Source organism: Carassius auratus, chromosome 27 (assembly GCF_003368295.1).
Source record: "Carassius auratus strain Wakin chromosome 27, ASM336829v1, whole genome shotgun sequence".
Lineage (NCBI taxonomy): Eukaryota > Metazoa > Chordata > Actinopteri > Cypriniformes > Cyprinidae > Carassius > Carassius auratus.
The window spans coordinates 21,622,396-21,646,216 of NC_039269.1; the positions used below are offsets into that span (position 1 = coordinate 21,622,396).

Sequence of the window (23,821 nt, forward strand, 5' to 3'; positions counted from 1 at the left end):
TGTGCTCGCTGAAGAGTGGCACTCTGAAAGGTAACATCAGGAGGAGTGAATCATGCAGTCCTCCACACCCATGACTCCTTTCCCTCCCCAACCATCCTCTCAAATCTATACACTACTACTCAATCTTATTTTTAAGCGCTCCCAAACACAGAGGGGATGTTTCACAGTGATTGAGTGGACTGGGATAGAAAGTAGTTTTGCATACATTTGCAAAAAAAGGAAGGAGGTGACGTGAGGTAATAGCGCAGACAGATGTTTTACTGAGCGCGAGGATGCGCGCAATGACAGATTCAAGGCGTAATTACTGTGTGACTTTAAAGTGGCGCGCGCTCGTGTTGCGTTGTTACGTCGATGATGTGTAAATGTAAAGCTTGTTTGCATGTCTGAGTCCTGGCAGCGCAGTCAGTTTAGCTCTCTTATTGAAAATAAGCACAATCAGAGGCGGAACTTGCAGAACTTTTTGCCCCACTAAAGTAGGACATAATGCCTGTTCGACGCGGACACGTTGCGCCTCAGAACACCTTCCTGGACACCATCATTCGAAAATTCGAGGGTCAAAGTAAGTGAATGACTTTTGTTCTTGCTTACTTGTTTCGTTAAATAAGCACTGAATATGTTCAGATGTTTATAATGATGGTGATGATGATTATTATTATATATTTTTTTAATAATTTTATAACCGGTATTCGTTTTTTCAGACTTTTATGATGACGACGATGATGATTATTATAATTAAGAAATGTTTTTGTATCATTTGAATATGTGATATGTGGATCATTTGGACCATTTGAATATGTGAACTGCTTATTATTGGTAACTTTACAATTCACAGCATCGACTTATGGACATTATATTTTTTTTCATCTAAATAAACAGATTTTTGATGTAAATGTATTCATTTTATATATATATATATATATATATATATATATATATATATATATATATATATATAATGTGACATTGTATGAAGTATGTGTTTTTTCTGTGAAAAGTGTCTTAACAACTGTGTGACTTCAATAATTAATTTTAATTTCAGCAATTTATTTAATTGTATTGCATATCACTGAAATTTTGTCTTTCTTTTAACTGAGATAAAAAAAGACATGCTTTCATTCACAATGGCAGCTTGTTTTTTTTGGTTCTACGTGAATGTGATTTACGAATGTCTTGCATCTCTTGCTTTACCTTAACAGATCGCAAATTCATTATAGCCAATGCTCGAGTTGAAAACTGTGCCATTATCTTTTGCAATGATGGTTTTTGCGGCATGTGCGGCTACACACGTGCAGAGGTCATGCAGAAGCCGTGTACCTGCAGTTTTCTGTATGGACCGCATACTGGACGACCAGCGGTGGCCCAGATGACCAAAGCCTTACTGGGCTCTGAAGAAAGGAGAGTGGAGATCTCCCTATATAGGAAAGATGGTAAGTTTCTGGGGGTGTTTCTTATATTTATATATTTAAACATTCATTTTTGTAGGTGTCATTACAGTGACGATTAAAACAACTGACCTAGAAGCATACCAGGACCACAAGCAATTTCATGCACTTGCATTCATATGATAAATGTTTGTCAGTGGCTTGCAACCTTGCACTCATTATATGTCTTTGGACGCACTAGTGCTTACTCCCTAAACATTATATTATTTATTTTCTGCTGAATCCTTCTGTGATATTTGATGTGTTCCTTGATGATTGATCTTGGAGTTTTGCCTCTCTTGTGGCAGTTTCTCTTACCCATGCCACCGTTTATTATGGATACTCAACTAAAAGATGAGGATTACAGACTAGTACAAGGGCTATTCTAATTATTTTTATTTCTGTCCTCTCTTATTTAAAGATAGCTTTTCTGGATGATGTATTGATTTCCAGGACAGCTGGGAGTATAGGAACAATAGTCATAGAAGACATCATTGCAAAGGACAATTTCTCACTATCCAGATCAATTCCCAGTGCTATGAGCCAGTAACCCAAATGGTTGCATAAGGGTGTCATAACATTGTGTCCTCTAGAGGTGCTTAGGACAGAGGTCAATGCAAACAGTGCGGATTTGAGTTTACGTTACTAACAAGTCAGCAACTTATCATAATCCATGAACTACCAGAAATGCTCCTGAATTACTATTTTAAAGTGAAGAATATGCTAGCATGTTAACAGAGCAGATAAACATACACATGGTCCATCCTAGAGTTTGCCCGAGCACATGGTATTTTTCCACTGATCTGGATGGTAGGAATACTTCTCAGTGTGACCCTTTGTAACCTAACCACCCTAAATTTCTCAGGTGTGCTCAGGCTACATTTATTCATTCTGAAATATGAGACCTCTCATTTTCTGACTTCCTTACGCTGTCTTAACAATGAAGTTTAGGATATACATGTGTACAGTCGTGGTTGTGTATTGACTTATGTGGTCTGTGGGTACTGTGTCATTGTAACCTACAAGTCAAATCTATCACCTTATGCCCATCAGGATTGTCATTGGACGGCATGTTCAGTATGTGTATCAGAATGCAATAGCAATATAAATATAAGCTATTGTTGGTGTTCAGATGCCATGTTTGAAAGTTTAAGCATGTTTTATGAAGGAGGTGTGAAATGCATTATGTGAAATCCTTGTTCATTTCTAGTACAGACTAGTTACCAGAGCTTTATTGTTATAGCAATTCTTCAGTCAGTCAGTCAGTTTTTTTTTTGTGTTGAAGTTTGTGGATGTATTGACAGCATCTAAAATGTAAAAGTATTAATGTATGCTACAGAAATGTAAAAATGTTTATCATAAATATATTCATGTAGTTACATTTTACTGTTTTGAGACCCTAAACCTTTTTAAAAAACATAATAGGCAGATAAGTGCAGAATAAATAATTTTAGTTAAAATATATTACTATAAAGATGTTTTTTCTAAATTAAATTGAGGTCTTTTCTTATGAAGAGATTTGTTTTATTTGTGTTAATTATTTATTTTTTGGGGGGCTTGTTTTAACATTTCAATTTAGTTTTGTTATTTACATTCTATTTAAATTTTGTCATTTAGCAGACACTTTTATCCAAAGTGACTTACAAATGAGGACAATTGAAGCAATCAAAACCAACGAAAGAGCAATAATATACAAGTGCTATGAATCGCAGCGAATCGTGAGTTGAGTGATTAATTAAATACTCCAAAAGACGTTTCATGCAGATACACAAAGAAAACAGAGAACAGCTTTCATCATTCAACAACATTCAGTGTAAATGATATGGGAAGAGATGTGCTTTCTTGTGTATCAATCCCATAAGAACCCTAAAAATTGTTGAGAATTAATCAGTAGCAGGACTTAGCACCAAGATTTTTTTTGTTACTCTAAACCATAAATACAACTAAGATGTGTTATAAATGTGTAGATGGCTATAGTCCAGAGGGTCATTTATTACTGAAAACTAATGTGAGGTAATGAAGGTGTCATGGTCAGTAATAACGTCATGCAGTCTGGAGAGGACTACTGGACGTTTCTGCACAAATTACCTGCTGCAAGGACACACAAAAAGCTCCTCTGAGGGAACCTTGAAGGATAATGATGCTTCAGCTAAATTCTGCAATACACAGGAAAGCCATGGGGTGTATTCAGAACCTTCTAGGGATGTACAAAAATGTAATTTTGAATAGAAAACTAGTATAATCAGCATAAAGAATTTTGTTTTATGAACCTGAAGAAATAGTACCTTCTCATTATGTTACCCAGTGCACCATTGCCCATTTTCCTGTAAAGGCGAAGATCCTTGCCACTTAAGAGAGTCCTTGGGAAGGACTTTGAAAGCAAAGCGTGGAACTAATGGTGGTTGCACCAGTAATCCTCCCACAAAAGAGCAATTGCTATTACTGGAATGTCCAACCCTCTTTAAAGCCTGTTGGTCCTCTGAGGTTTATCTATGTAAAGCATAGCAGATGATCACTTAATGATGACCCCTGAGGCAGATTATGCTCTTGCAGTAAATGATCTGGGGATGACTTTTAATAGGAACTCCCCATTTCAAAGCTTGCTACATTTTGTTTTTCTTTTCCTTAATGAGATCAATCAGAGCTTTATTAGTTTGAGCTTTATATTTGATGAAAATAATGGCATTATTCTTTAACTGAAAAATGCAACTGTAATTTGTTGCTTGTCTTTATGCAACAATAGTTATTTATAGTGGAATAACCAAACTGCTCTTTCCCATAATAAAACCTGTTCATCATATAATCTATTGTATGACTCCAGAAAGTTCTGAAATACTTTTCATGATGTTTTTTGTTTGTTTGTTTGTTTTTTTGTCATTTTTGGAGCTTGACAGTCTATTAACCCTATTTATTTTCATTTAAGGAATAGTTCATCCAAAAATGTAAACATGCTGATAACACATTTAAATGCACCTATTGTACATATGGGATGGTCTGATGGTGTATGTATCTTTATATGCACAGATCTGGTGAAATTTAGCATATTGCTTGCTCACCAATCATCTGAAGTGAATGGGTGCCAAACAACTGATAAAAAATATGACAAGTAACCCACTCCGTTAATTAAAATTCCAGTTGTTCAAGTAGTGTCTTGTAAAAAGAAAAGTTTTTATGAAACAAAGTTTATAATTTTAAACAGTTTATTCTAGCTAAAATATCCATATTATTGCTATTTTCAGTAACACTTTCTCTCTTCTGAATCAGTAAAGAAATATGCACAAATCAAGCACTATATACAAGTGACCACAGACCACAGTCGGTGATATGTGCAGACAACAGGGGATGGACTTTTTGCATTAGAGGAAGCATTATTATGGATTAGGAACATGGATTTTGCCCAGAAGCAAATGTTTAAAATTAAAATGCTTTATTGTTTCATACAAACCCATAGATTTTACTTCATAAAATATTAACATACTGAGTCGTGTGGATTGTTATTATGATGTTTTTATCAGCTCTTTGGACTCTCATTCTAACGGCATCCATTCACTGCAGAGTATCCATAGGTGAGCTAGTGATGTAATGTAACATTTCTCTGTTCAGTAACTATTCAGTCTTTGGATGACCTGAGGGTGAGTACATTTTCAGCAAATTTTCATTTGTACTTGAACTGTTTGTTTAAAAACGTAAAATAACAGCTTTATTTCCAGTATTTTTCACCCATCTTCTCTGGACTATCTTATAAGTATGAATAACTTTTTAAGAAGTATTTTTTTTTTAAATGATAAAGAAATGATAAGTAGTCACTAAATGATCAAAAACTCCAAAACATGACCCAATTATGAGCATAACAAGGAAAGATCCAATGGAAGACCTCTGATCAACAGATAAGACAGAGGATGACCCTGCTCATCAGTCTTCATATTCTGGTAATGGCCTCCTCAGCTATAGACAGAGTAATGACTGAAACCATCTCTGGGAGTTAATTATTTAAATGTCCGTTCTTCATCCCTGAACTGTCAGAGGAGACTCTAGTCAGAAAGCCCTCCTCAGCGTTCATCAGAGTTTGGAGTAACTTACTTTTCGGATGCTGATATACATTATGGATTTATTAGTTTGTATGTTGTTTACCTGGTTTTGCCGACAGTATCACCATAGGATCAAAGTTAGAGTCAAACTTGATGAATACTTTACAAGTGATAGAAAATGTTCGAATACAATTCATCTTTAATATTAATAGATCCTCTGCTAATTTGTTTACAGTCATCTTCTAGACCAATTCTGTTTTAATTGTTTAAGGGTTAGTTTGAGTATAGTATACATGGACAGTCTACCATGCACACAGTTTCAATGTAGGGACTGAGAGCTCTCGGACTAAATCTAAAATATCTTAAACTGTGTTCCGAAGAGAAACGGAGGTCTCGCGGTTTTGGAACGACATGTGGGTGAGCTATTAATGACATTATTTTGATTTTTGGATGAACTTACCCTTTAATGTTTAGTTATCATATATTTATTTTGCTCCTAAAAGAACATTGTATTTAAACCTTTTGTTTGTCCACTGACTTATTGACTATAGTGTGTTTATGACATGCCACAGGTTCAATGTTTCACTGGCCAGATTTCTAGGTATTTTCAGAGCTGACAGTGTAACATGAACCCCTGGCAGGCTTGTAGTTGGTGTTTTCCTAAGAGGAGTCACAAATACGCCAGCAGTTCAGCTCAAACCTTAGGCTATTATCTAAATTTGCATGCTATTTGTTTTATGATATTCAAATCCTACAAGTAAATCGAGAGGATAGCAGGCACAAGCTCATATACTGGTGGTACAGAGCTGCCTGCTACATCTTGCTTTCTTTGTTATTGCAGCAGGTATTCTCAAGAATAAACACTTGGAAACCATTCAAAAAGTAAATCTAAAATTATAGAGTTCTGCAAATTTTAGCAGAATTTGTGTGCAACTCATTCACATCGTTACTCACTTCACTCAGCCACTATTTATTAAGTATTCTAGCTAATTTGATATGAGTGTAGTATTTATAACATTAAAATCCATTCTGTAGAAATTTGCAGTTAGATTTTGTTTATTTTGGCTGATTTGAAAGTGCTTTCAGAAACAAATACTAGAAAGTGACTAACACTAGAATCCACTTTGAGATCTTGAAAATTTTTCAAATGAAATTCTAAAAAAAATCTACAAATTATTTTGTATACCATCTTATTTATCAGTTTCATTTAACACAATGGCTAAGGTATACTCATAAACAATCTCATGATAGTGGAAAAAGGTTCTACAGGTTATCAGAATTTTCTTTACCCAAAGGAAAACATTTTTAATAACTCACTGACAGACTCATTTTGGTGATCCCAAAACAATTCTACTATGGGACTGTGAAAACCTTTTTTGGAAGCTTTGTTATAGCATAAGAATGAATGAACCACAAATAAATATGTGTAAAATAAAGAGAGAATATGTTTCCTTCTTTGTGGCACAACAAGTAAAAGCAACCAAATGGAATGTACTGAAGCAACTGACATAAAAACTGCAGTTCAGTAAGTGTATCGCATTGGTGATACAAACTGCATGAGGACAAAGGAGATAATCAAAAAGTCTTTTAATCCGGTAATTCCAGGAGAGCAGGCACGAAAACCAGACATAGACAGAGAACGGACGAAAACTAAGGGAGAACTGAGGACCATGAACCAAACAAAGCGTCAACAGACAACAGGTGAACTGAATGACATAATCAGTCAACCCAGGAAAACTAGGTCACAATGGAGAACAAGAAAACAGTAAACAAAGCATGGATGTAACAGTTCACTCCGTCCAAGTAAGGCTATAACTAAGTTCAACTGAGGAAGGAGGGTGAGGGCTCTGGAGGAAAGCATGGAGTAAGAGAAAGGCAGAAATAAAAAGAGTCCAAGAGGGAGTGGAGGGTGGGAGGAGCCAAGGGGAAGCCAGGAGAAGGAGGAGCCAGATGTTGGTCCAGAGACCAGCCAGAATGAAGCCCCAGGGCGGAGTCGAGGAGGGAGGAGCCATGGTGGAGAAGGCCTTGATGGCACCCTGGGGACAAATGATAAGAAGAGAGCCACTGGAGGTGGAGACCCAAATGGAGCCAAGCAGACGGAGAGACAGGGCGACACTGAGAATCCGGAGGGCCAAGGCAGAGCTGATGGCTCAGGTAAACATGGTGGAGGCAGGGATCCAGAAGAATGTGGCAGAGCCGGAGCGACTGAGGACAAAGGTGGAGCCAGAGGGAAAGAGGAGCCAGACAGAGCCAGAGGGATGGAGTGAAGAGGCGAAGCCGAAGAATGGAGTCCCAAGGCAGCGGATGGTCAATGACTGATGCAAGTTTGTTCGCTGGCTCGTGTGTCATGGCTGTGACACCTCCATCGCTGGCTGGTCTATGGTTTGGGAGTGGGGCTGGAGATGACCTCATCAGCGGGGCAGTCGGAGAAATACATTTAATTTTTCTCCAGCACCCACTCCACAAATGCGGCGAAAGTGTCCCTGGGATCTTCCACTGGAAAGCATGTCTTCAACTGCTTGCTCAGTCTGGTGTGGTAGAAAACACAGAGCGAGCTATCAGGGTAATTTGTCAGGCACGCAAGATGTAAAATATCCCGTGTGAAGTCTTCCAGTGGAAGGTCACCTTGCTCCAGGTATAGCATGACCACAGCAAGAATGTCCATGGTGACAGAAGAAAAAAAAAAAATTTAGTGCGTCCTTTAGTCTCGCATTGATGATACAAACTGCACGAGGTCAAAGGAGATAAACGAAAAGTATTTTAATCAGATAAGTCCAGGAGAACAGGGACGGAAACCAGCTTAACATAGACAGAAAACAGACAAAGACTAAGGGAGAATTGAGAATTTATAAGCCTGAACCAAACAAAGGGAACTAATGAGATGATTAACAGAAGACAGGTGAAGTTAAGGAAACTAGGTTACAACGGAGAGAACAGAAAACAAGGCATACATGTAACAGTGAGTCATATTTTGATTCAGGAGCAATAATAATTCATTGAAATGAAACTTCATTTTACAAAGTGAGTCATGTGTTGGTTCAGTATTCACTCTGACAGATTCAGTGACTTAATTCATTGGATTCCTCAAGCTGAATCAAACAACTCCTGGTTTTCCTGGGTTTTAGAGCCCTGATTTTACCATTTTTAAATCAATTCTGTGAATTAAAAAAATTTAGAAACAAAAAACACTAAAAATCGCCAACATAGTTTACATCAGGACTCTAGTATGCTTGCTAATCTGCAATTGAGAAACCTTAGTAATAAATCTAAATCACAAAAAGGATTTTAAACTGATCAATTAGTATTTTTATACTATAACCACCACTTCCAGGAAAATATCTGAAATATCTATCTGAAACCACAGGATAATATTGATACAGTGCATCTAAACCTAACAAGAGGATGTGGTGGAGAGGAGGTAGAGAAAGATGGTGGTGGGGGGGTGTCAGGTTTCAGAGCCACTAAATCCCATTATTAATTTCAGTTTTCTATGGTGCTTATGTTCTTATGAAAACAATACAATTTCCTCTGGTGGCATTAACCTCCCGCATCCTAATAGCCGTCTCTGTCCTTGGTACTGAAAAAGCCAAAATCCGATTTAGTTTGTATGGTTTACAAATGAAAGCTTGCCTTTTTTATGGATCTAAACAGACATACCTTGACATTTGCAGATTAGATTGAGATTCACTTTGGAATGTTTGCGGGCATCTCTTGAAAGGCTTGGTCTTACAAATTAGATCATTAGTGGTAAAGTCACACCCTTTTGTATTTCACTAGCAGTGTTTTTTTCTTGAGAAATGTTGACATAAAATGCCTTCATGGAGCAATTAACATGTATAATAATAGCACATCAGCATTTCTGCTCACCTGTGTTGGTCTGATACCTTATACCCTCTGAATATTATGACGTGGAAGATGCCGTTGTTAAGCAGCAGATGGTTATGCTCTTCGTGACTGTGTTTTACAGAAGCAGATGCTGCTGGTATGAATGAAATGATTTACAGAGCAATTGAGGAGTGTGTTTCACTCTATAATCCTTAGAGATGGCATCATGTTCCCGAATTCCATTGTTGTCCTGTCTGCCCTTGAGTTCATCTCACTGTGAAGCACTCCTGGCTATCAATACTGGCCCATCAGACTGGCACAGAGAGGGGCTGATTGGTTTGGCATTGTGAGAGAGCAGGAACCACAGTGCCAATGTGGGAAGGCTATCAGTTGCCACAGTGAACAGTCAGGGCTCAGGACATCTGCCAAAGCTGGTTATCGCAGACCTTAACACAGACCTTTGCCGTGCTCAATGATTATAATAGCATTTGAGGTGGACAGGTTGTGAATAATAATAAATCCATTTAAATACTTAAATACTGTCTGCATCAACTATGTGTTTGCAGTGTAAAGAGGATCTTTTGTTGTTGGCTGCCCTCTAGTGGTGACAGAAATGTGACAAGAGCTGTTGAGTGACCATTATTGGAAAAGTTCAGATTTCTCCCCTTTTCGCAGGTGTGTGTTTGCCGTGCTTTGTGGATGTGGTTCCAGTTAAGAATGAGGATGGCTTAGTCATCATGTTCATCCTGAATTTTGAGCTGGCAGATCAGCAGGACAGACCCTTCGACAGCTCACCAGGCAGAGAGATCAACCACAAACACACCATCCCATGGCTCTCTAAAGGTACTTATTGCTTACATGTCTGATAACCAAAATTGCAAACCAGTTTTACAATACAGTATGAACCAAAATTATAAATATTAGTGCTGTCAAATGATTAATTATAATTATTTTTTTTGACAGCACTAATATAGATTATAAATCTTATGAAGATGCATTATGAATATTTTAATTAGAACAAAAACAATTTTATTCTGTTTATTGCCGTTTCATAATTTAGAATGACTGCTGCTTACTGAAAAGTTGAATAATTTATGTAAACAATGCGTTATTTACTTGTCCATTTTTTGCGTTATGGCATCGTTGAATGCTTTTTAACTAAATGGTAGTATTTATTGGTAGACTTGGTTTTGAAGAACTGATTAGTGTGAATAAGTTGTAAAAAGAACATAGATGTTTTCATAATAATTTTTATGCTTTTAGAGTCAATCATTCACTAGCAACACATCTATAAAAGCATCTATATTGGAATATTTATATACTGCTTGTTAAACATTTTATGTTGCCAGATTACACACCTCTTTTTAAATGACTGTCAATGAAGATGCTTTCAGGCAGCAGTATAGTTATGGTTTTTGTTGGAGCTACCATCATTATGTTTTAATAACATACTGCAGCAATAATCTGACATATACTTCCTTATATACTTATATATCCATATACCTCATAAACCTCCTTACTCTTTGGCATTTCCTCAGCTAAAAGGCGGCGTCTCAGGCTGCCCCTGCCCTTGCTGCGCTCCCTGAGTGGCAGTAAACAGTCTGTGAATGAAGATTCTGAAAGAGGCCCCATGCAGCCGATGCCCCATATGGGCCATGAGTCCGTAACCCTGGACAAACTGCTCTCCCTGCCTGAGCGCTCTGCACTGGGAGGATCTCAGCAATTTTTTTGGGAAGATAAGGCACAGAATGAGCCTGAAAGTGAGCCAGGGCCATCAGAAGCATCCCCACCCCTGCCTCACGGCTTCTCTCAGTCCTCCCCTCGTCTGCACAACCTCACCTCAGAGGCATCTCCATCAACCTGCAGCATGGCACACAGCCGCTCCTGCGAGAGCCTGCGGCCCTCACCCTCCACCAGTGACTTCAACTGGGACAGGAAACTGCCCGTCAGACCCAGTAGCGCAGGTAATGACACACAAGCTGGCCAACTCACTGTAAAGAATTTTGCCATTAAATAACAGTCATTTACTGGCAGAAGGGTTGCCAGTAAGGTACTGTTAATTTACAGCTCTCAACCATTAATTTACAACTCTTAATTTTTTTTTACAGTGTTTTACCATAATCCGACCATGAAAATGAACTCCGCTCCCATTGCTTCAAACAGTTGAGTTTAAAAACTAGCATTCATGCGATGTCAGTACTGTGAACTTATTTCTGTTGAGTTCACTGAGAAGGAATATTTCATAGTGTAAAACTGAAAACACTTAATGTGTTATAATAAAGTAACTAAAAACATGACTTTTCCGTAACGTATCCGCAACGCCACATTTACTGCCTTTATATAAAGCAGCAGAACATCAGTCTTTATGGCTCATCATTGACTGAAGCACATCCCTTAAAAAAAACTATAAGCCCTGCAACAAAATCCTCAGTTTTAGATGAACACTTATTAAGTGTGCACAATACAAAGTGTTTGAGTAACACTGAATCAGTGAAGTTAATGAGATGATTCTGTGATTAACTGATGATTGACCATTAGTGATGAACACCTGCTGTTAACAAGCAGAATCACTGAAAGAAAGAGGAATTTTTAACAGTGTAGTTACCCAACTAGGTTCTAACTTGTGTTGCAAAAAAAGAGGGATAAGAGAATACCACCATTATGGATGACAATCCAGTAAACAGTTGAATGGTAACTTTGCAAAAAATATGACCACTGAACAGTTGCAACTGACCAATCGGAATAAAGTATTCAAGAGAGATGTGTGATAGTTGAAAACAAAAGGAAAGTCATTGATAAAGATATTAATTAGATCTTTGTTTTATTTTCTTCTAGGTGCCATGCACTACAAAGCCAGCTTGCAGAATGCTACTTCCGATTCAGATCTCATTCGGCTCCGGACCTCAGCTCAGGGCCCCCGAATATCACACACCTTAACAGATATGAAGCCAGACCCCTTAATCGCTGTTCCACCGGGTGAGATTGACATAATCTCCCCCTGCAAACTGATAGACCGGACCCATAACGTGACAGAGAAAGTCACTCAGGTGAGGTTAAAAGTCTTATTGAGAATGTGACTCAATAACAAAATTGCTCCAAAAATAAAGCAGTTGGGGAATGTCAGATAGAAAAAATATATATATTCTGCATCAGAATACCTAAACATTATTATTACAACAATTAACTTACATAATATAATTAATCTGCAGATTAGGAGTTAATAAATGATATTAAGTGAAGATCATGTTCCATGAAAATATTTTGTAACAATGTAAAATGTTATAAGTTGACTTTACTTAGTAAAAGTGAGGAAACCGATTGACTTAAAATTTCAAAGTAATGTGTTAATTTTAAGTTTGCATAACTTAAAACAGTTTGTACATAAAACTTTATAAAGTATACTAAGTACCGCTTACTTAATCAGTTGTGTTAACTTTTTATAAGTTTTCACATTACTTGAAAAAAATTGGGAAAACGAATGCCTTAAAATTATCAAGTAAGCTGAACTACAAACATTAAGTAAAGACAAAAAGCAACAACCGAACTGATGTAAAACATTTTTCATTGTCTACAGGTAGTACAGTGTACCAAACAATGTCATTCGAGCAACGCAAAATTCTAAATATTGTTTTTTTGTTTTGTTTTTTACATATGATTAATACTTTTTTTTTAAAATGTATTATGGCAATGCAAAAAAATAAATAAAGGTTTTACAATATAACATTGTTCTAAGAGTAGGAAAACATTTTCGACCAGGGTTCAACAATGTATAACTTAAATTAAAATAATTGTAAAATTTTTGTGCAAACACAAGCTTAAAGGGATATTTCACCCAAACATGAAAATTGACTCTCCCTCATGTCATTCCAAACCCACAAGATTAGTCTCTGTCTTTCTAAGACTTCTTTTAAGGAAACCTTCGAGACTTCTGTTCCTTCAACGAAAGTCCAGGTAACCAAAATATTTTAATTTCTTCAGATTTTATTTGGTGGATATGGAGTGGATATGATTTGTTTAAATATGCCTTAATGACGTTTTTAACATATTTTAAGTTTTGGATACCTGGACTGTCAACAAAATGACAGAAACCTCTCAGATTTCATTCAAATTGACTTGATTTGTGTTTCAAACCAAACCAAAGTCTTATGGGCTTGGAATGACATGAGGGTGAGCAAAATGACAGAATAATATTTTAGGGTTTTCTAAATCTCAAACAGCCTTGACTTTCATCATCAGCAGATTTTTAGTGACTGTAGTTTTGGTTTCAGAGATTTGTGTCCAATGGAATCCGATGGAAATCTTGTGTACGTCACATTCACAGTCCTATAAACACCCAGCTAGAATACAATTCATGTTACATTTCAAATAATCTCACAAATGTACATTTAACTTGAGAATTTGGACCATTATCTTATTCTCTAGTATGTACAACTAACAGAGACAAACAATGGTTGTTAAATATTGTGTGCAAAATTAATAGTACAATTATGGCAGAACATGCACATAACATAATAGTGCCTGTAAAACACATTCAAAATAACATTACAACATATACTATATCAGTAAATTCTTCATCATTCATGAAAAAAAGGGTAGGGAGTAGATGTAAACCAAGTATTTTGAAATTAAGAACACTTCATGAATTTTAATATTTAGGTCAAAAAAGCTTTACAAACGATTTAAACAAAAATGTATTTTGCTCATATTTCATGAATGATTCAGACTAAAAATAAATAAAACATAAAAACTCATTGATAAAAAACTTGCCATCAAAGATCAGTGATGCCAGACTGTTGATTTTGATTAGCACAATCCAAGACATAACATCACATCCAATGTAGCTTTGCACCGTTTCCATATTTAATCTAACTATTATATGTTAGATTTATGTATAATAATTGAGCAATTAAAAAATATGACAAAAATTAGCTGAATCACCTTTCCATGTGCTTCAGATCGACTCCACCTATTTGTGAAACTGCGCATGACCACTCTAAAAATATTGATTATTTTAAGTTCAGCTTACTTTAATCCATTTTGTTTAATAACTTTCAGTGCTAAAACGTTTATTTTACTTAATTTTATTAGTAAGATCATCAGTTACATTTTTCAGTGATATTTCCTACTGTAAATATATCAAAACAAAATTTTTTAATAGTAATATGTATTGCTAAGGAATTAATTTGGACAGCTTTTTTTGAATATTTTGTTTTTTTTGCCCCCTTAGATTTTCATGTAGTTGTATCTTGGCCAAATATATATATATTGTGTGTGTATATATTTATATATATATATATATATATATATATATATATATATATATATATATATATATATATATATATATATATATATATATATATATATGTGTGTGTGTGTGTGTGTGTGTGTGTGTGTGTGTGTGTGTGTGTGTGTGTGTGTGTGTGTATACAAGCACACACACAAACAAGCAAATATTTCATAACCACTTGTGTCATTTGGCCAAGCTGACAAAGTAAGGAACACAGTAAGATTGCAAAATATTGGCCAATTAATTAGCCTGACTGATATATATGCCTGTCTTTGCGTAGGTCATTAATAGATTAGCCAGTGGTTTCTAGCTATTTTTTATCCAGTTGGTGGCAGTAAAAACTGCTTTTATGTAATATATATGGATGTAGCACTGGTCATTTAGGAGGGATTTTAAACTATGGTCTGTGGGCATTCCCCACAGCCATGTAAAAAAACTGTAGTTAATGTACATGCAGTTCATTTATGCAGTCATTTATAAGTATCCCACTGGAATATCTAATTCCTGGGGTTAATGCAGCATCCTGGTCAGGGTCATATAGGTGACAGCTCTGCATGACTGGCTGAACAGACACTTGCCATCCATGAAGGGCGTACCAACAAAGCGCAGAGGGAATGAGGTCATGCCAAAGGTCACATGGCACATGCCGCGAGGTGTCCTTCCATTTTCAGCTGAGTTGTCTGGATGCCCCATGACAGAAAGATCTATATCTCCACAACTGAGTAGCCATTAGCACTCATGTGGATGTGTGTTCAGAGATGCTTAGTCATTTGTCACTGTTTAGAGTAGTGCTCTGTTGACATAATCAGTTGTTTCACATTTTTATGTTGTAATTTACTTTAATTAAAGTTTATACATCCACGACATATCTAAATATCATTCAAAATTAATAAAAAGTGTTTTCATTGTAGTATTTTAGTTTTTTGTTGAGGTGGTGGGGGGTTCACATTTAAAAAGCTATTTTGGTGTTTATTGTGTAATACACAATAATAATACACAAAAAAAAAAAAAAAAAATTCATGAAGCTAATATAACGATAATGAAGCTAATATTCATTTCATGAAGCTAATATAACACCGGCACTAAAAACTTTTAAAAATAAGTTGAGCTCAAAACTCACTTTCAGTCAGCAGCGAATGTTTAATAACTTTATCCGTTGTTGATTTTAATCACCATTCAAGGCAGAAATATTTATAAGCGATGCAAAAGACTGCAGGCTAGGTATTAACGTTACCATAGTAAACACGGAAAATGTGACCGTTTGAAAAAATCAGATAGCTTTATCTGTCACAAGTCTTTTTGTTTTTTGTTCGGGGGCTTTTATAAAAATATATAGAAATTATAATTCTTTCTAAATGTGCTGTATATAGGCTATGATTAATGTATCACTTATTATAGTAAAACATAGATGCTTTTGTATTTAAAAATTTAACAAAGCATGCAAATAAAGCTAGTCCCAGTGACTTATTTCTTATTAGTTTTCTGATAACTTCTCTTTGTTGGTGAAATGATGGTGTTCCATGACGTTGTTCCTGAGCGGGATGTAAAGGAGGCCTGAGTTCTTGCCTGACCTGCCAGAACATCCACCTCAAGCAATAAGCTCTTTCCATCAGAAGCTCTTTATTATTTCTCTTTTGTTTTCTATGTGTGGGTGGGAGTGGGTGGTGGGTCCTGGAATTATTGGGTAGGATGACAAAAACTGTTTGTTTAGTTAATGAATTATGCAGTATGGAAATGTTATGGCGCAGAGCAAGTTGTATTTGTTCGTAGACAAAACTCATGAGAAGTCCCTTTTGCCCATTCACAGAGTGATGATGTTTTAACAGTCTCCAGTTTCTGTAAAATGCTTCAATACTACCAGGTCTATAGCTAAGCCATATGGCTGATCCTGAATGGATGTTGATAGACATTCATTGTTAGATCTTGCAAACGGAGAATGACTAATGAATATGCTAAGTCAATTCAGGTGAAGTTGTGACTACATGGACTTCCCATTGAGTAACTGTGGTCGAGATCGCAGGATGCGTTTTTGCATTCAGACACCTAGACAGAGTGAAATACAATTCCAGGTTCAATTCACTTCCAGAATAAACATTTCCTAATAATTTACTCACCCCCGGCCCCCATGTCTAAATTGGGATTGTCCAAATTGCAGTTTCACTGCAGCTTCAAACGGCTTTACACGATAGCAGCCGAGGAATATTTTCGTGTATATACTTTTTAAACACAACTGCTCGTCTTGCACTACACACTTAAGAAAAATAGTTCTAAACAGTACCAGAAAAGGGTTCTTTGGCTTGTAACAATAGCAGAACCCTTTTTATAAGAAACAAGCTTTTAAAATGCTATATAGGACATAAATGGTTTTATAAATAAGCTATTTAATGATTGAATAATGAATTTGATGATATTTTCATTAATATTAGTATCTTAACATATTTATAGCATTATTAATAATGATTATTATTATTAATATTATATGAATATATTATTAATTCATATAGTTTTTTACTCTTCTATCTGCCTGGTATGACAATATCCAGCAGTGTCTGTTAGGGTTTTACATAAAAACAACAACAACAACATGTCAAATAGGTACTTTTATTTTTTAATTACATGTGAATTTGTACCAAAAATGACAGTGCTCTAACAACAGTTATTAGCAAAGTACATTAATAAATGACAATTGGCATCGAGCATAAATAAATACTTAAAAAGTCAAACAAAATAAAAACTGGAAATAGTAAAATGAAGACCAAGTTCCAGTGAAATAATGTATTTTCATAATCCTCTATGATGCCTGTAAATCCATCATTATGTGTATTTTGGTGTGATTGAGTGGCCGTTTCTCTCTGCAGATGACGAGGTTGAAGGATGTGACAGCATCTAAAATACACAATTGATTTCAGAGTTACAATCTGTCTCATTCCATTTGTTTTAGTAAAAACAAAACAAAAAAAGGATCATAAATTAAATATGTTTGTAACGTAGTGGTGATGAGGACAGAAGTATCCTTAACTGAACAGGGCTGGTCACACTTATTTGTTCTCTGAAAAGAGAAAAATACATGATTTGCCATCCTCAACCAGAGCTGCTCACACATACATGTGATCAAAAAAGAAAAGGGGAAATTACATGTTTGTTTGAAAACCAGATACTATTTTAAAGTTAAATTTCTATTTAAATTTAAGAATGAAATAATTTACCTCTTGAGAGTGTGTTGAAGTTTGTATTTGAAATCTTGGAGAAACTAAGAGTACATTAAATTGATCAAAAGTGGCAGTGTGTAACAGTGTTAGCGTATTTACTTTTTCCAAATCACTGCTGTTCTTTGTAAATGTATATTTCTGAAAGAATTCCGAAAGAGTTGTATCTCCACAAAAATATAATGCCGCCACACAACTGTTTTCAAACTGATAATAAAAATGTCTTGAGCAGCTAATCAGCATATTAGAATGATTTTCTGAAGAATCGTGTGACACTGAAGACTGGAGTAATCATGCTGAAAATTCATCTGTGCCATCACAGAAATAGATCTGGTTTTAAAGAATAGTGTAAAGCATTGCAACCCCACACTTTGTCAAATGTACGTCAAATACATTTATATAGATAGTCAAATTGAAGTGCAGCACATTTTATTTTTATCTCAGGCTCTTGACATATTCCCTGCTTCCTAACCAGGTGGACAATGGCAGATGATTACATGCTGCATTGATCAGCATGTGTGGGATGCACAGTGTGTTTGCGCTGTGATCAGTGACTATTAGCTCTGAGATGTTCTAAGAGTGGATTTTGCTTTTATAACTCTCCCACCTTGATACTCAAAAGGCAATGCATGATGTTTCAGTTACTCATTAGTGTTAGTTCATAGTTTTCACCATGTGTAGTAGATTCTGCTGTGGAATCCAGACAGATAAAAGCATTTCCTGTGAGAAATATTTTTTTTTCAAATGGTGTCCCAGATGTGTCTTTTTAGGCCTATACTTACAACAGCTGTGGCCAGGCTCCGTGTAGAAATTACAAATGTTTTGATGGTACTTGCGTTGATGATAGAAAAAAATCTATGAAATTTATGCTGAGCTCAAGGGGCATAATTGCATAATCAATAATTTAATTAATTGTAATAGATTAACACATTAAATTAACAACCCAAATATACATTTAACTGAGCAGCGGTAGAAATGAGTAAAAAAAGTTTTTTTTTTTTATAAACATTTGCTTGTTTTCTAATAAAGTATTAGATTAAATAGCCTTTAGTAATGATGTGTTCTCTTCTCAGGCCTCATTGTGGTCCGTTTTTTAACATTTATTCATGTGCTACCCATGAATATTTTTTTATAATGAGGATAAGTATTAAAATTAGCTCTTTAGAGAGTTGTCCTGTTTGGAGTTGAAACAGAATGGAGGATCTACTACCCTTCTGTTTTCAATCTAAAATGCATTACTTAAGCCAAAAACAATTTCTGTAGCTGATACAAATGACCTCAGTTCATAGTAACTTGAAGTATTCAAAGTAAATAAATTGTGACTGTAAGGAACCTGGAAAGAATGGTTAAACGAATCTACTGATATTTCATTTTAATTGTTTTTGACGTCCTGGTTATAACAGGCTGTACACTTGAATACACCATCACTGAGCACACTGTTAATAAATGAGCAAATATAGCTTATGGGGCATATCATTAAAGAACTGAGCAAACATAAATTATGTAAGCCTTTTCTTACTTGAATAACATTCCAGTGTGGACTGGAGAGACATAAATGCTTTTGTTCATATTTTCACCACTGCAAGTGCATTTTGCACTAATGCATCTAATTTTTACTTAATGTATAAATTAATTTCTCAGCAATAACTAGAAAAGATGGCACCGATAAAGGCTGTAAAGGAAAAGGTTTATATCAAAAGATCAATTCAAAGGCATTACATTTTGAGTGTTTTTGCCCTCTGGATGCTGTAATGTTATCATCCTTTTGTTGTAACTGACTTATTTTGCTGTCTCTCTGAATGGCGCTGGACTGGATCCAAAAACTCCATTAGTTTGCAAAACTGCATTAGAGGACTCTTGGCAATGGCAAATTACAATTGTAATATAAAAATATCATAAAGAAATGAAGCAAAATACTGAACGTCAGACAGATATGTTCCAATTAACCATCTCTTCCAGACCAAGCTGCTGGGGACTTTACAAAGTAGTGTTCATCATTGCAGTTTTGCAAGAGTTTTTCCAGGAAAGGATGCTGAGTTTCCTTGTAGAGGCTTATTTGATTGTTTCACCAAAATTATCTGAAAAGTGCCCCATTCCATAATACATCATGATGGATGTGCAAGGTTTGCCATTAGTCATCATGAAATGTGCCTTTAGCTATGAATATTTCAGGCAAGTTCAGTTGAAACTTTTGTCTAACTGAGCAGGTTTAGAATAAAGACTATTCAGTGCCTTTAGATATTTTGTTCATATTTAAATTATGTACATCTCCCAACAAACTGCAGAGAGTTTTTATCATTTTAACAGTAAGCATGTAGCTAAAACTGTATGTGTGTTTAATTATTATACGATTAACCAGTTTTTAAGTGATTGTCAGCTGTGAACATCTGTGCAAATGTAGGAGTCCTGGATATCTTGTTAAAAAGTCATTAAAGGAAGAGTTTCCGCCAAAATTTGCTGAAAATGTACCCACCCTCAGGTCATCCAAGATGTAGATGAACTAGTTTCTTTGTCTGAAATTTAGCAATGCATAATTAGCACTTGCTCAAAAGTGGATCCTCTGCATAGAATGTGTGCCGTCAGAATGAGAGTCCAAACAGCTGTAAAAAAACATCACAATAATCCACAAGTAATAAACTTGACTTAAGTGCAAGTGGTGAAATGCTAAATTTCTTTAAATTTAATCTGATGAAGAAAAAAAAAAATCATCTTAATCATTGATGGCCTGAGAGTAAGTACAGTTTCAGTAAATGTAAATTTTTGGATCAACTACTCCTTTAGAGTATCAATTAAATTACAAACTTTTTAATAGAATAATACATTGAAAGTTGGAAGACGATATTGACAGTTTGAAAGCAGGCATTTACACAAAAGTCTGACATTGAAACACTAGCACATACAAATTTAAAATTCTGATGTGAATCCAAATTATATATTCTGAAAACAATGCATAATGCCCCATGGCAATAAATCAGCAGAGTGGATGGTAAAGTCACATAGACTGTGACATAATAAAAAGAAGTAAACACAATTTCTTTCCAAAGAACTGTTTGTGGGAGACTTGAATAATTTATCATTCCTTCAGAATTATGTATGATGACTTCAGGCATCTTAATTTTAATATACTGTTTATCTTCCCAACAGCCTGCTCTTCTTTTCTGTCTTTACTCATAAACCCAAGCATGATATTATTATGCATTATTCTAGGAGCATGAGAAATTCCCACTGATATTAAGAATTGCTTGTTGTAGTGGCATGATAAAATCATTTCGTAGTTTTGTCGAGGTTTACTATCTTTACGATCAGCTCAGTGAACTTAGTGTCCGTCACACTATATTAAAAGGCCTTCGGAGAAAAAACATATCTGGAGTCACATTCAAAGCAGCCTGAAGTGTTATTATATTCAAAGGAATCATATTATCTTTGCCAAGGGTTTTTTGACACGTTAATGACAGGAAAAGACAGACATACTATACAGTGCCTTTTCTTTTGATGTCTTTGTATTAAATAGCTATTTTTCGTTGTGTCTCATATGCATTGTCATTATTGGTTAAACTAGATTTCTCTCAGTATGTTGATGTGAAAAGTGACTTAGCATGCATGTTGTCAGTCATGGGAAAGTAATTATGTTGTCAGGGGTCATTTAGAGTAAATACATGACCTACCGATCAATCGTTTTCATAGTGAATGCTAACCAGCACATGCCAAAAAAATAAGTTAATGGTCAGAGATGTATTTAGAAGGGTGTAGGGCTTTATTTTCACTAGTTGTTTGGCAGTGAGTGCTTAATAGTGTATTTTGGTAACACGTTGCATTAAGATTAATTTAGCTAATGCATTTGGCATCTTAAACTAGCAATTAACAATAACCAACCTTAATAAATGTTGTAAAAGTGATGTAAATTTCTGCATACACTTTAATCTTCGAACATTTGGTAACTTCTCTTTTATTCAAAAAGTTCACATTAAAATGATCATAAGTAATTATTTAACAATGTTACAAAGATGTATATTTCAAACAAATGCTGTTCTTTGGACCTTTCTATTCTAATATCTTAAAATAGTAGTGTATGTTAATACATTTTAGCACTTCAACTTTATGAATTAACATATAATTATTGTTATATTACTATATTACTAAACCTAAATTAATAAATGCTGTAAAAATGTTGTTCATTGTTAGTTCATGATACCTGATGTTAACACACCAAAGCTTATTGTAAAGTGTTCCCTATCTATTGATTGAGAATAAGTATACTGATGTGAGCAGTGACCAACATTTTATAGAACATTTTATTAACAACATACATTTGTTTGACTTTAATTTCATACTTGTAATTTAAGTATGATTAATCCTAATGTGGGTGACAATTATCATAAGAGAAGCAAGTTAGAGGTGAGGGTCTGTAACATGCCTGGGAGCTGGGCACATAGAGAAAAAAATACTTTTTTTTAGCGTGTTTGTGCCTATCAGGGGAACAGAGGATATCCATCAAGCCCTGCAGCTGGGCTACTGAGAGCGAGGAGGTGGATCAGTCAGCCAGCTGCAATTACATCTCTTGCCGAGTGGGACTTCCACAGAGAAGAGAGAGAGAAAGAACACACACAAACATAGTGTTTCTGAAAGCGAGGGAGGGAGGGATGGAGAGGAATACCAGAGGCAGTTTACTCTCTTTAAAAGGCAAAGCGTGCAAAAAGTGGAACAGCTGCCCTGACAGCTTGATGATGGATCCATGCTGCTGCCGTTCAGATTCATTTGGTCTTTTCTGGTTTTTGTGCTAGAATCAAATGTGAAGATAGACAGTTTGTTCATGTTGTCCTGATTCACTTGGAGCGACCGAAACAGCTTGAAAAGGGGATGAGCAGCAGGAGGACTTGAAAGACTGGATGATTTGCTTTCCAACTTTGAAGGATGGAAAAATGAGCGAAATTTAAAGATGATTCAGGGGTTTATTGGAAGTCACTTGGGAGATACATTCTGAAAGAGATGCCTTCAGACTGACGGAACTGAAATGGTCCACCTCAGAGGATGAGAGTGTTGGCTGTTCCTGCAAGCAGTGGGTGAAATGAACAGTGGTGTTTAGACAGCTATCTTTATGGGGCAGAATTATGTCCTTTAGTGCCAGAGGCAGCATTCCTCAGGAGGGGGTGCAAGGGAGCAATGAGTGGAAAAACACACGGGTCAAGAGGGCTGTTCGCATCTCTAGTATTGTCGCACATGAGGTGAGTTCCCAAGGAAGGTATTATTGTTTTGAACACTTTTATATATACTGCTGTCAAAAAGTTTGGGGTCAGTAAGAATTTAGTTTTATTTCACCCATTCTTTCATTCAGTAAGAGTACATTAAACTGGTAAAAAGTGATAGTAAAAAATATTTATGATGTTACAGAAGTTACAGAAGTATTTCAAATAAATGCTATAATTTTAAATATTCTATTCATCAAAAAAAAAAAAAAAAAAAAAAAAAAATATTAATCCGCATATTCTCCTGAGCACCCAGTTAGCATATTAGAATGATTTCTTAAGGATCATGTGATACAGCTTTGCCATCACAGGAATAAATTATGTTTTAAAATTATATTAAAATAGAAAAATTATATTTTTTCAATATAATAACATTTTACAGTATTATTTTTACTAATACTTAATAAATACTATTATTTAGTTCTATTTTTACTTTAATTGAATTAAAATAAATGCAGCTTTAGTGAACATAAGAACCAACTTTAAAAAAGAATGTGAATGTGTATGAATTTCACATTTAAATATAGGTAAACTCAGACTATGAATATTGAGGTTCTTTGGAATTCGGTAATGTTCTGTATATTTAAAGTAAAAGGAAACATTGATTTTAAATCAATTGTGATCTAATGATAGTATGTGTGTGATTTGTCTCCAGTATTGAGAGACTGAGGGTGAAGAATGATTTCAGGAATTACTGCAGGTATTCTGGACAGCATCTATAAAAGCATTCCCATCATCACTGTTACAAATATGATTTTTGAATGTAATGTACAAAATGTATAAAATGTAAAAGTGTTTACCTTTCATA

At 35.3% G+C, this 23,821-nt stretch overlaps 1 protein-coding gene across 1 annotated transcript in view; it reads left to right on the plus strand.

The window, feature by feature from the left end:
- The window catches only part of kcnh2a (potassium voltage-gated channel, subfamily H (eag-related), member 2a), a 43,465-nt gene continuing 19,644 nt past the window's right edge, over positions 1-23,821 (plus strand). The window contains exons 1-5 of the mRNA XM_026206604.1: positions 1-559; positions 1,197-1,427; positions 9,950-10,117; positions 10,813-11,238; positions 12,110-12,321. Of these exons, the coding sequence (XP_026062389.1) occupies positions 484-559; positions 1,197-1,427; positions 9,950-10,117; positions 10,813-11,238; positions 12,110-12,321 (1,113 nt within the window). The 5' untranslated portion in view covers positions 1-483. The remainder of the gene's footprint in view (positions 560-1,196; positions 1,428-9,949; positions 10,118-10,812; positions 11,239-12,109; positions 12,322-23,821) is intronic.